The sequence below is a fragment of the Phalacrocorax carbo genome, chromosome 23 (assembly GCF_963921805.1).
Source record: "Phalacrocorax carbo chromosome 23, bPhaCar2.1, whole genome shotgun sequence".
In the NCBI taxonomy this organism is placed as follows: domain Eukaryota; kingdom Metazoa; phylum Chordata; class Aves; order Suliformes; family Phalacrocoracidae; genus Phalacrocorax; species Phalacrocorax carbo.
The window spans coordinates 4,696,891-4,709,554 of record NC_087535.1 but is presented as its reverse complement, the minus strand read 5'-3'; the positions used below and the strand labels follow the sequence as shown (position 1 = coordinate 4,709,554).

Below are 12,664 nucleotides of genomic sequence, written 5' to 3'. Positions count from 1 at the left end.
TCCCTGTGCCGTGGGAGAGCAGGCTGCATCGGTCCTGGCGCAGGGCATCCCTGTGCCATGGGAGAGCAGGCTGCATCGATCCTGGCGCAGGGCATCCCTGTGCCGTGGGAGAGCAGGCTGCATCGGTCCTGGCGCAGGGCATCCCTGTGCCGTGGGAGAGCAGCCTGCATCGGTCCTGGCGCAGGGCATCGCTGTGCCGTGGGAGAGCAGGCTGCATCGGTCCTGGCGCAGGGCATCGCTGTGCCGTGGGAGAGCAGGCTGCATCGGTCCTGGCGCAGGGCATCCCTGTGCCATGGGAGAGCAGGCTGCATCGGTCCTGGCGCAGGGCATCCCTGTGCCGTGGGAGAGCAGCCTGCATCGGTCCTGGCGCAGGGCATCGCTGTGCCGTGGCAGAGCAGCCTGCATCGGTCCTGGCGCAGGGCATCGCTGTGCCGTGGCAGAGCAGGCTGCATCGGTCCTGGCGCAGGGCATCGCTGTGCCATGGGAGAGCAGCCTGCATCGGTCCTGGCGCAGGGCATCCCTGTGCCGTGGCAGAGCAGGCTGCATCGGTCCTGGTGCAGGGCATCGCTGTGCCATGGGAGAGCAGGCTGCATCGGTCCTGGCGCAGGGCATCGCTGTGCCGTGGGAGAGCAGGCTGCATCGGTCCTGGCGCAGGGCATCCCTGTGCCGTGGGAGAGCAGGCTGCATCGGTCCTGGCGCAGGGCATCCCTGTGCCGTGGGAGAGCAGGCTGCATCGGTCCTGGCGCAGGGCATCCCTGTGCCATGGGAGAGCAGGCTGCATCGGTCCTGGCGCAGGGCATCCCTGTGCCATGGGAGAGCAGGCTGCATCGATCCTGGCGCAGGGCATCCCTGTGCCGTGGGAGAGCAGGCTGCATCGGTCCTGGCGCAGGGCATCCCTGTGCCGTGGGAGAGCAGCCTGCATCGGTCCTGGCGCAGGGCATCGCTGTGCCGTGGCAGAGCAGCCTGCATCGGTCCTGGCGCAGGGCATCGCTGTGCCGTGGGAGAGCAGGCTGCATCGGTCCTGGCGCAGGGCATCCCTGTGCCGTGGGAGAGCAGGCTGCATCGGTCCTGGTGCAGGGCATCGCTGTGCCGTGGGAGAGCAGGCTGCATCGGTCCTGGTGCAGGGCATCGCTGTGCCGTGGGAGAGCAGGCTGCATCGGTCCTGGCGCAGGGCATCGCTGTGCCGTGGGAGAGCAGGCTGCATCGGTCCTGGCGCAGGGCATCGCTGTGCCGTGGGAGAGCAGGCTGCATCGGTCCTGGCGCAGGGCATCGCTGTGCCGTGGGAGAGCTAGCCCAGTGATGCCGGCAGCTGCCGGGGCCCTGCCTGCAGTGCCGGGGGCTGCCCTCCCCAGTGCTGAGCGTTGTGGGATGGAGCAGTCGCTTCGGCCAGGCACAGGTTTTGGCACCTTGTCAGGCTGCAGGATGGGAGCGCCTGGCCATGCAGCGCGCGGCGGCGCGCCATGCCTGAGCGAGTGTGGTGGCACGCCGTGCCTTGTCCATGAGGAGCCTTGTGGGGAGCTCACGTGTGCCTGCTGCGGCCAGGCGCCGCTGTGGCTGTTTGTCCTGACCGTGCTTGCTTCCTCCCTTCCTTCCTCTCTGTTTCCTCCCCTCCGCTAACCTCTCACTGGGTCGCCTCCTTCCCCTCGCCCCTGCCGGCAGCTTGTGTTCTTCATGCCCTTCTCCCATTTCTTGTTTCCAGCTCAATGCGCTACCCCAAGCCCTCCCACCTCCCCAGCCTCCCCGACTCCACCGACCAACCCCCTCTCGTCTGAAACATCCCGGGTCGCCGACAACAGCCATTTTATGCGTGTCTGAGCCATGAAGTAAGCACCTCTTCTCTCGTACTTCATCTCATTCTCTCTCCATCCTGGGGGTCGGGTGGGGGGTGCCTCTTCTGCGCCCAGCACCTGTCCATCGCTGCTTGCTCCAGCTAACGTCTCTTGAGCCACGTCAGCCCCATGTCCTCCCATGGACCAGGTGCAAATGTCCTCCGAGGTGAAGCCCCCCGGGCTGGGTCAGCCAGGGAGCCCCAGTGTGGGCAGTGGGGGCCCACACATGGAGCAAAAGGCAGGGTGGTCCAGGGGCCAGGCTCTGGGGGATGCCTGCCCTGGCACATCTGGATTGGTGGCTACAAATGGGGGGGGGAACACAGTGTCCCCCTGCTCGGTTGGAGCTTCCCCCTAGGCAGCTGGGGGCATAGAGCTGAATCTACACTATGTTTTCTACTGAGGAGGGCAGGAGGGATCTTGGGGGGTGGGCACAGGGGCTGCCTCTCCACCGGCCACGTCCACATATAGCTCAGCCCCACTCTCTTCTCCCTCCAGCTCAAGCCCTGGCTGCTGCTGGCACCATCAAGTTCCATGGGGCCACGTTTTAGCACCCCAATATGACACCGAACCTCTCACCATCGTTTTTGGTTCTCCTGGACCCCCTTCCCTCCCACCGATGGCGAGACCACCCTGTACAGCTGAGCAGGAAGATACATTGCCGACTGCAAAGCTTCTCTTCCCTGTCCCGGAGAAGATGTGCAGGTGACGGGAGGTTGTCCGCTGGAGCGTGCTGCCCGAGGAGCCCGCGGGCTGCCAGCTGGCACGGGGACAGATCTGCAGTGTCCTGGGCATCAGGCTTGCATGGACAGCCAAGCAGGGGCATCTGCAGCAGCGGCCCCCGCCACAGCAGCTGTCTCCCTGCCAGGGGAGCGTAGGACTCCCTGGGCTCCCTGTGCTGATGCGTTGGTCTCCCAAAGGTCTGTGAAGGGGCTCTTCTGGGTGGAGACCAGCCAGTCCCCACCGTGGATGGTGCTTCCACTGGACCTGGATGCTCCATCGCTGCTCCTTGGGCACCTCTTCCCCTCCCTGTGCCCTGAACCTGCTTTTAGCATCCATCTGGCTGGGGGTAGTAGCCAGCAGAGCCTGGCCTGTCCATCGCTCCTCGCTCTGGTGGGTCAGCAGGAGGAAGAAGGAGCTGTATCGGGGACAGGGCGGCTGGAGGTGGGACCGGGGGGAGGACACGGAGGAGCCCAGGGGAGCAGCGTGCTCAGGATCGAGGTGATATGAGGCCTGCCCGGGGCACCGGTGCGCCGCTGGCACGGAGCAGGAGGTCTGGGCAGGGATGGGGATGTTGCATGGGAGCAGAGGGGCGGTGGAATGGTGAAGCCATGGGGTTGGCAGGGATCCATCTGCGGTGGATGGGGATGGTGACAAGAAGGGGAAGGAGCTTGGGAGCCAGGCGGTAGCAGCGGGGCTCATCCTTGGCACGGGGAGCAGCGCCGCGGCTCCCCCCACCTTGGCGGCTTGCCCCAAGACCTTGCCATTGCACTCCAGACCCTTCAGTGTGTTTGGTTTTCCTGTAGCAAGTTTAACCTTTTCTTTAGCTTTCTGGAGTGAGGAAAAAAAGCTGGTTCTGCCTGGAAAAGGGGAATCCCACGCGAGGTTGTGCAGTTGGCAGGGCTGCTGCGATGGGGCCGGGGTGGACAAGGTGGATGGAGTTGAGGAGCTAGATGCCATCCATCCTGCAGCTATTTCCCTACTGGCCTGATCCTGACACCCACCAGGACGCCTGCCCCGTGCTCCCCCCTCTGCATCCCCATCGCCCCCCGCGCACCCCATCTTAGCAATACTGGTGGCATCCCAGGAGCCCCGAGTCCCGTGCCGCTCCAGAGCCTCCCGCAGCCCTCTTAGCTCATAAAGCTGGCCCTTTATTTTGCTATTACATGCCTTAATATATGTTTTATGGAAATTATACATTTATAATATATATCTATATTTGTTTTTCTCTTCTTTTCTGGGAGGTACTGTTTTGTGCTAATCTCTCTCTCCGCAGGGTTGTTGGCACCAGCCCTGCCAATGAGTTACAAAAGCAGATTCTTCGCCAATTTATCAGAGAAAGAAAAAAAAGAAAAAAAAAAACCTATTTAAAAAATATATATATTTTCTGCTTTTATTAAAAGCAAATTTATTTAAAATAAAATATAAAGAGACTGTAAGTTTTAAGAGATGACGCGTTTATTTCCCCGTCCCTGAGCGCCGGGGCGGGCTCCCCAGCTCATGTAACTGGGGCAGACCCCACTTACACCGGCTGTGGGGACACCGCCGGGGACCAGCCGGGGACCACAGTGCACGGCTGTGGCCCACGCAGGGGCTGTGCTGCCCGGCGGGGAGCCGAGGGGGCGCGCAGACCCATAGGCAGCAATTCCTCCTGTCTCTGGGGGCCGGAGGGGACGAGGAGCATCCCGGCATTCCTGCCCCTGGCGCGCTCGGAGCCGCCAGAGAGCTCCGGCTCAGCCGCGCTGCGGTGGCCGGGTCGGAGCCTTCCCCAAGGTGGGAGCACAGCCTGGTGCACTGGGACCCCCCCACGGCTGCCCTGTTGTGGAACCCGGTGGTCATTATTTGTTTTTGTTTTGGTTTTTTTTTTCTAAAAAAAACTTAATTCTTAATTTTATTTTGGTTATTATTTTTCATAACACTTCATATACCAGTGACTTGTAACCAAGGAAGGATTTGCATCGGGAGGAAATCTATTTATGCACTGGGGAGGGTGGGAAGGGAGGCATTTGTTTTCTGGGTTTTTTGCTAGTGTTAGAGAAATAAAAGTATCTAATAAACAACAAGGTGTCACTGTCTTTTGTCTAGAGGTGACCTCAGGTAACACTTTAATACTAGACTGAGAGGCAGTGGGTGAATGGCTACAGCATTTCCCCTGTTCGGGAAGGGTCTGGCCTTGCCCATAGCTCACTCCAGGACTGGTGGCACCTTGTCCCTGTTTTGGGTGGTCATTTTCCCAGTGGAGTTTATTTTAGCTGTTGCTGCTCAAAGGCCAGCCCTCTCGGAGGGGAAGATGCATTCATACCTGTCAAATTTGTCCAAAGCCAAGGAATAAAAGCAGCTGGTTTGTAAATGTGTGGAGCTGGTCCCTTTGGGCTTTCCCGAGGGACGTGGGTGTAGAGGTCCCTGTGGGTGGCACGTGCCGTGCAGGGACCCCTGTGTCAGCCACAGGCAGCAGGTCTGACCGAGCCATCGGCCCTGCATCGGGCAGCAAAGCCCGGGGCCAGCCCTTGGACGGGGCTGGGGCACAGCAGGTGCTGAAGCTCCCCCCTCCCATGGGACGGCCTGCCTGTGAGCTGGGACCATCCCCACCCCGCATGATGCACTGCTGACGATGCTGCGGGGAGCTGTGTGTGCAACACCTAGTGCCATGCGGGGCTCCCTCCCAGCCGGGGGCTCACGGTGCCCCACGTACCGCTCAGACACCCCAAGGGCTGCCACAGCCACGTGCATCCCCCTATTTTGGGGATTGCTCCAAGCCACCCCCTCCCAGGGAAGGCATGCGGGCTGGGGCAGGGAGGGCAGGACCGGGCAGGGACCCGCAGCCACCAGCCCCTCTATATGTCACCCTGCAGCGGTGCCCGGCCACCACATCCCCCCCGAAGGAGGTGCTGCCGCCTCGGCGCAGGCACTGCCAGGATGTTAATGATTTGCAGGATGACGTGGGGACTAAAGGCCTTTCCAAGGGTCACTGCCGAGGAGGTGTGTGGAAGGGCAGCCGGCCTCACCCAGCCCCACCGTCTGCAAGATGGTGTCTCTGACCGACTTCCAGCGTAAGCGGGCGAGCGGGCTCGGGTGGCCGTGTCCCGGCGGCGACGCTCAGCCCCATGGGACCAGGGCTCACCATGGGGATGCTCCACAGAGCCGAGCCGGGGCTGGAAGCTGCTGACTGGAGCTGCTGACATAGGGGCAGGGAGCGGGTGCAATGGGAAGCCCCGTCCCGGCATGGGGGACACAGCAGGAGCCCTGCCGGGATGTGGGGACCAGGCAGGGAGGTGCGTGGGGATGAGCACCACGGGTGCTGCAGAGCTGGGTTTGCTCTCACCCTCTGCCCCAGGTCTGCATCAGGAGCAGCAACTGGGGAGGTGCCTGGCTTGTCCGGAGAGCATCGCCAGCCTCTCCCACCAGCTGCCTGCACTGACACCCTTCGTGCCACTGCTCAGAAAAATGCTGGAGACAACCCTCCCATTTATTTTTTTCTTTGTGGTTTATTCTTTTTCTGGCAACACAGAGGAGTTTCTGGGGTACGCAACAGTCTCCCCAAGGCTTGGTAATATGGAAAGTCTGTTTCTAAACTTTAGAAACAGATCCAAAACATATTTCTGGGAGGGAATGGTCCAGGGAGGTGCCAAGGAGAGCAACCGCAGCGCAAGGTAGGACCTGAGCTGTGTGCCTGAGCCCCCGTCTCAGCCCACCTCCTGTCATCCACAGGGATCGGCGTGGGACTAGTTGGATTTGGCCTCTTCTTCATCTTTTTTGGGATGCTCTTGTACTTCGACTCAGTGCTCCTGGCCTTCGGGAATGTGAGTATAGTGGGGCCAGGGCTCCCCGCAGGAGGCACCGATGCCCAGGATGGAGCAAAGGGTCCGTCTGGGCAGCGCTTCTCTGACCTGCTTCCCTTCATCCTCCCAGATCCTCTTCCTCTCTGGCTTGGTCTTCATCATCGGCTTCAAGAGGACCTTCACCTTCTTCTTCCAGCGGCCAAAGCTGAAGGGCACCAGCTTCTTCCTTGGGGGGGTCCTCATTGTCCTCATGCGGTGGCCCCTCCTGGGCATGCTGCTGGAGGCTTATGGCTTCTTCACCCTCTTCAGGTCCATACCGCAGCCCCTGGGTGCCCAGCGTGGCATGGGTGCCCTGGGCTGGAGAGCGGGAGCTGGGCAAGCCTCGTGCCCTGCAGCCCTGGGCAGAGCCCCTGCTGCTCCCACCCCAGCGAAATCCTGGCATGGGGCTTAACAGAGACTTTTGTTTCAATACAGGAGTTTTTTGCCAGTGGCTTTTGGGTTTTTGGGCTCACTGACAAACATCCCCATGCTGAGCAAGGTGAGCAGGTGCTGGGCACGGTTCTCCCAGGCAGATGCGACCCTTCGGGTTTGCAGTCCTTGGGTGATATCAATCCCGATTGCTGTGGTTGGGACGAGACAGGGAAGGTCACCACGGTCTCTCTGCAGCCCCCTGAGGATGCACTAGAGGGTTTTACTGCTAATCAGGATCTGTCCCTGTTGCAGCTCTTGCAGAAGGTGGGAGAGAGCAGCTCCATGGTGTGACCTGCGAGACAGGCCGAATTGCTGGAGGTGGGACGGCTCGAGCAAGCCCCGGGCCCGGCTCTCCCATGGTGAGCTGTTGCCTCTCTCAGCCCTGGGACCCTCGGCACTGGCTGGAGCCACCCTCACTGCGGGCCCAGTGCCGTGCTGCCCCGCGGGGCTCCTGTGAGCAGCTCCTGAGAGAGGCTTCGAGGACCAAACGCTGTGCCAGACGGGCCTCTGGAATTCCTAGCATTATTTTATTCTTTTTATCTTCCCCTGTTGAAAGATTTTATTAAAAAGTGTGTCTGAGACCAAACTCATATTGTGCTCCTTTCCTGTTGCTCAGGGCTTGCTTCAGCTCTAGCTCCTCTTAGTGTCACCAAGAGGCATCATGGCCATGCCTGGAGGTGGCACGGGGACCTTCCCATGGCCACGGCTGGAGGTGGCACGGGACCTTCCCATGGCCATGGCCCTGCCCCTGGCTGCCCTGACCATGAGCCCCAGCCAGCGCGGGCAGCCCTGGCTTGCAGGCAGCGGTCATGGAGCTGCCTTCCCACGCGTCCCGCGGGGATGTGGGCTGCAGAGAGCAGAGCCGGGGGAGCCGCGGGAGAGGGCAGGGGAGGTTAGGAAAACACCCATTAAACCACATTAACATTTCATGACCTGATCGGAGGAAAGTAAATCACCCTGTTCAAATTCAGCGACCATGAAAAAGCAAATGACATCTGGGGTTATTAATTAATTGAGAGATGCTGGGGTGGGAGCAGGGGCTGGAGCAAAGACACAGAGTGCTGATATCTCTGAGAATTATGGGCCAGGACTCGCATTTCCCATAGACCTGTTTCCTGCGGGATGAGGCCAGGAGGGAGCAGAGCTGGACATGCTGGCTGCTGCCTGGCAGGATGGAGCTGGTGGGAGCTACAGTGGTGGTGGGCATCAGGACATCTCTGCCAGGGTTTATGCCACGGGAACACCTCCATCCCACCCCAATGCCGGTATGGGTGCTGGGGGGGGGCGGCTGCTTGCTCGTGACCCAGACATCTTCACTGCTCCAGGGGAGCCTGCCAAGATCTGCAGCTTATGCCCCAGAGAGGGATCTGGCCCCATCCACTGACATTTGAAGTATCTTTCCATCTGCTGTGCATCCTCATGGCCCCAGCACACCTTCTGGGAGAGCAATGGGAAGCTGCTGCTTTCCAGCCCATTTCTGTAGGGACAGAAAGTGACTGTTTTGGCCGGCTGCTGGGGACTCCATCACATCACATCACCCACCACGTTCCCCCTCTGTCCCTTCTGCAGCTGGTTTGGCCTGAAGAACCATTCAGGCCCAGGTAAATCAGGTGCTTTCAAACCCCACTCAAGGCAGGACCTGCGCTGCTGGATGCTCTGGAGGACAAGCATCCCCCAGTGCGAGGGGCCGGCTGCACGCAGGGTGACCTTCATGGCAGGCAAGAATGTGAGGACTGTGGAGTTCTCCTAGCTTAACATCAGATGATTTTAAAGGAGTTATTTTGTTCGGGCTGCAGAAAGTCCTCTCCCCAGGAGCACAGCCAGCACTGCCGGAGAACTGGTTGGATAACTCAGCGGGTCTGTGCGATCAGAGACACAAGCTAAATGGATGTGAGCCAGGTTTCTATGAGCACTTGGGAAGCTGGGTGCAAGCAGGAGTTTAATTAAGCCGAGGCAATCACATCAAAGCTGGTCCCTGTGCAGATACCCTTCTTAACTTGCAAGAATTAATTAATGAGTTTGAGTTAAACCTGTTCCCTCTTGATTGAAGTGCAGCCTGACTGAGCTGGTGGCAGTGCCTGTTGGCACTTCACAGGTCCTGCACCGGTGCCCAGGTTTGTGGTGGGCTTGCACCAGGTGAACGCAGAGCTGCGAGCTGGCTCTGACAGCTCAGCTGATGAGGGGTAACTCATTTGGGCACCCAAACCCCAGCCCCAGCAGCCAGGTTGAGCCCTGGGTTTCAGAGGATGAGCTCCCCCAGCAGGTATAAATCAGGGCAGGCCCCCCTAAGTCTGGGCAAGATTCTTTTGCATCCCTGGGAGATCTGGTTCAGGGGAAGCTGCTCCCTTGCTGCTGCTTTTGAGGGGGTGCCTTCACTTTGGGTGCAGATTGTAGTGGGAGGCTTTCGGCGGGGGAAGCACCTTCCTCCTGCCCACAGCCAAACTTATGCGAGGAAGGCAGAGGTAGGTTCAAGCCTGCTGGTACCAAGGCCAGCTTTGATGATAAAGTGGAGGAGTCTGGAGCAGAGCAGGAGCTGGGCAGCTGCTTGTGGAGGAGGGATGGGAGAGGAAGCATGGGCTTGGACATCATGCAGGTAAGTAAGGGCAGCAGCTTCCCTAACTGCAATTCCTGTCTTTGCTTCACCTCAGCTGAAAACCTGGGCTGTAGAGCAACTTTTCCTGATCAAGCTTCATCTCCAGGGCTTCACTAGAAGAAAGAGTAATTGTCCTAGAGACATCACATGCAGCAGGATAACGTGATTCCCCGTTTAACACCCTCATCCCCACAGCAGCAAGCATGGATGAGCAGGGTGTGTGCCCCCATTGCTTCACCCTGCTGGGAAAATCGAGTGAGGATGGAGCATCGTCCCTGGGTGGCAGCAGGGGATGCTTCCCATCAGGCTCCGACATGACCCGGGGAACAGCTGTGAGCTGCCCCTGGGATGGAGCAGGCAACAGCAAGCTGGAGCTGGAATTGCTCTCCCCAGCCTGAGTTTCGGAAGCTTATTGCAGGGCAGTGTTTTCCCTCTGGTTCAGTAAATTGTGATTTCAGTGTGCCCTGCCAGAGCAATTTTGGTTTTAAGCGAACACTTTGGGTGAAGCCCCAGCTCTGCTGACGTCAATGGCCAAATTCCCCCAGTGTCGGTGCCATCCAGAGCCTCCTCTAAGTCTTTCCTGAAAGTTGCTTTTGTGCTTGAGCTTTTTTGGTCATCCAGAACAAGGATCCTCACAAGCCTCCTGTGTTTTTACTAGCAACAAACTCACAAACTAGCAAAGTGTGTAAAATATGTGGGAAGGACAGAAATGCATCTACCTTTTTTTACTCTTTTAAAAGATCCCTCAAGAAATAAGGCTATTCAGTAAAGCTTCTTAATGGTTCTATTTAGGGAGGGAAGTACTTAAATATTTCAAATTTTATTTTAAGAAATGCGCTTGTTCAGCCCAATACTAGAGAGGAACACATTTATCTTGCAGGAAAGCATTTGTTTCTCTCTGGAAAGGATTTTCCTTGAACTCACTCTTAGCTCAATCATTTGACTCCTTGAAAGCAGGCAGGGAAATAACTTAAGAGCATTCCCCTGCTATTTCCAGATGAGCTGCTCTTTATAGGAGGTGTAATTGTACGAAACTCCAGCCCTTTACAGCAAACTGCAGCAGGTTTCCCACAGCAGTGCGGGAATCGAGCGGGGAGATTGCAGCCTTGCCCGATGCCCTGTTACCTTCAGTCATTGCAAATTCAGGTTAAGTGATGCTTTGGTTAGAACTGCCTGACGCTTCGAGGCTGCGTGGGAAGAGTTATGCATCTTCCCTGAAGAGCTGGGGATAAAATCAGTGTGGTCCCAGAGCTGGCTGATGTCCCTGTGGCTGTCCTTCCCGTGCTGCCCTGCAGAGGCTGGTCCTTGGCATGGCTCCGGCTCCAGCCCTTCGAGCCAGAAGAGCGATGTGCCTTCTCCCTCCCCTGCTTCCAATAACTCTGCACAAACACACCCTTTGCAGGTTATTTAAAGCCCCACGTCAGGTCTTTCCATCGCTGCTCCCATGTACCAGCTGCTCATCCCCGCTCGCTGCTGGCGGGGGTGACTAGAAAATGCCTTGTGGGGATTTTCCTTGTGGGGGAAAGGTGCCCTGTGCTGTGGGGCATCCTTGAGCCCTGGTGCTGCCAGCAAGTCAGCTCAGGGCTAGCACTGGCCACTGCAAGGCAACAGCCCTCAGTTCTCTGGTGGGCTTGGGCAAGTTGGTTTTGCCTGTTTATGCCTTGGTTTCCTCTCCAAGGGGGTTGTGGTGCCATCCCCTTGGCAAGGAAGGGCTGTCTTCTTTCCCGGACCTGAGAGGGCCGGTGCTGCCTTTCCCTTGTACCCACAACCCTCCACCTTTCCCAGCTGCATCCCATTCCGGCTGCTCCATGGGAGAGGAGTCTGTCTGTCCCTCCTAGGGGAAAGCCATGTCCAGAGCATCTAATGCTCCTCAGGGCTCCTGCAGCTGTGCCTTGCCTTGGTCCTGGGTCAAAGGGGAGCTGGAAATGCCAGAGCCCCATGGCCCCACATCGTGGGACCACCTTCCCCCAGCTGACGTGGCCCCTTTCCTTTGAAGTCACACTGCAGCCCCAGCCTCTCCTTTGGGGAATCAAGCTCAGCAAAGCTGGCAGAGTCCATGGGGTGCCCAGGAAGAGGATTTATGTCTGGTGGCTCCCTGCCAGGCTCTTTCTTGCATCGCTGCAGCTCCTGGGCTGGGCTGCTGCCTCCTGACCTCTGCACCTCGCTGCAACCTGCGCCGGGGCACGAGGCTCCCCTGAGTGACGCAGCACTGGAGCTCAGTGTGGGAAAAGACGTCAGGGCCAGGGGGGAGCAGGGCTGCGACCCACGGGGCAGAGCCACGGTGCCCGCCGAGGTCAGCCTTCCCCTGGCTCCAAGCACCACAACCAAAACCCCACAGGGGAAGGAGGCGTTTAAGCCCTGGGTTTGGAAAGAAGCTGTCTGTAGCTTGTGGGGTGTCCTCCTCAAACCCCAGCACTGGTGTCCCCTCAACAAGGGTGACAGCAGTGCCCCAAACAAATCCCATCCATAACAGGAGCACACCGCCATGATTGCGTAGCTGCAGGTTTCGAGGCAGGGGCAAGTGTGTCATCAGGTTTCTTCCAAGAACATTTTTATTGTCTTTGTATTTATTTCCCACCAAGGTTCCCTCAGGTCAAGCACTGGGCTGGGAACCATGGGGCCTGATCCGGCACCCACCACCCTGGGCTGGGCACTGCTCAGGGAAACACAGCTGGGGGCCAGTGATGCACCTTGAACAAAGGAGTCCCCTGCAGCCCATGCTGAGGTTTTTGAGCAGCATCACCCTTCCAAAACACAGGGCAGGCCTGGGCACAGCAGCTCAGGCACCCAGAGCCGCATTTGGCTCCTCTGCACCCTGCTTGTACAAGACAGAGGACAGACCTCTCCTCCCACCCACGGTGTGTCTGGCCAGGCGGTGGACACTCGTACCTTGATCTAATATCATATGCAGCCACTGCAATGACTTTAGCTGTTCTCTGCCCCAGGCTCTGCTTTAAGGCTCTGCTCCCTCACTGGACAGAGCTGGGGGGCAGCTTTTTCCCCTCACTGCGCTCAGAGCAGGCCCCCTAAGGGCAGTGGAGTCTAGTGGGTTTGCAGCTGGTGTCTGCGTGGCCGAGGGGGCTGTGGCTGGGTGCCTTTTGCTGTTCCTACCCCCAGACCTTTAAGAAAAACCCCGTTCCTCTGCCGCATGGAGCTCAGGGGCACCTCTTTGGCCAGAGTGCCATCTAGACCTGAGCCACCACCACCTGCGTCAGCATCACCCACCAGCTTTACTGACTGACACCAGCAGGCATTTGGCCTGTGCCTTGCACACA

The 12,664-nt window shown here is 58.7% G+C and overlaps 2 protein-coding genes across 7 annotated transcripts in view; both read left to right on the top strand.

Moving 5' to 3' along the window:
* PLEKHA6 (pleckstrin homology domain containing A6) overlaps nt 1-3,985 on the top strand; it is a 54,648-nt gene extending 50,663 nt beyond the window's left edge. For all 6 annotated transcript variants that reach the window (XM_064472346.1, XM_064472347.1, XM_064472351.1 and 3 more), the window contains 2 exons: nt 1,700-1,823; nt 2,325-3,985. In XM_064472346.1, the coding sequence (XP_064328416.1) occupies nt 1,700-1,815 (116 nt within the window). In that variant the 3' untranslated portion in view covers nt 1,816-1,823; nt 2,325-3,985. The remainder of the gene's footprint in view (nt 1-1,699; nt 1,824-2,324) is intronic.
* A 1,500-nt stretch (nt 3,986-5,485) lies between these two features.
* Nucleotides 5,486-7,386, top strand: GOLT1A (golgi transport 1A). Its single transcript, XM_064471756.1, has 5 exons — nt 5,486-5,596; nt 6,255-6,346; nt 6,456-6,634; nt 6,800-6,863; nt 7,049-7,386. The coding sequence occupies exons 1-5, from the start codon at nt 5,572-5,574 to the stop codon at nt 7,085-7,087; spliced, it is 399 nt and encodes a 132-aa protein (XP_064327826.1). The 5' UTR covers nt 5,486-5,571; the 3' UTR covers nt 7,088-7,386.
* Nucleotides 7,387-12,664: the final 5,278 nt, after the last annotated feature.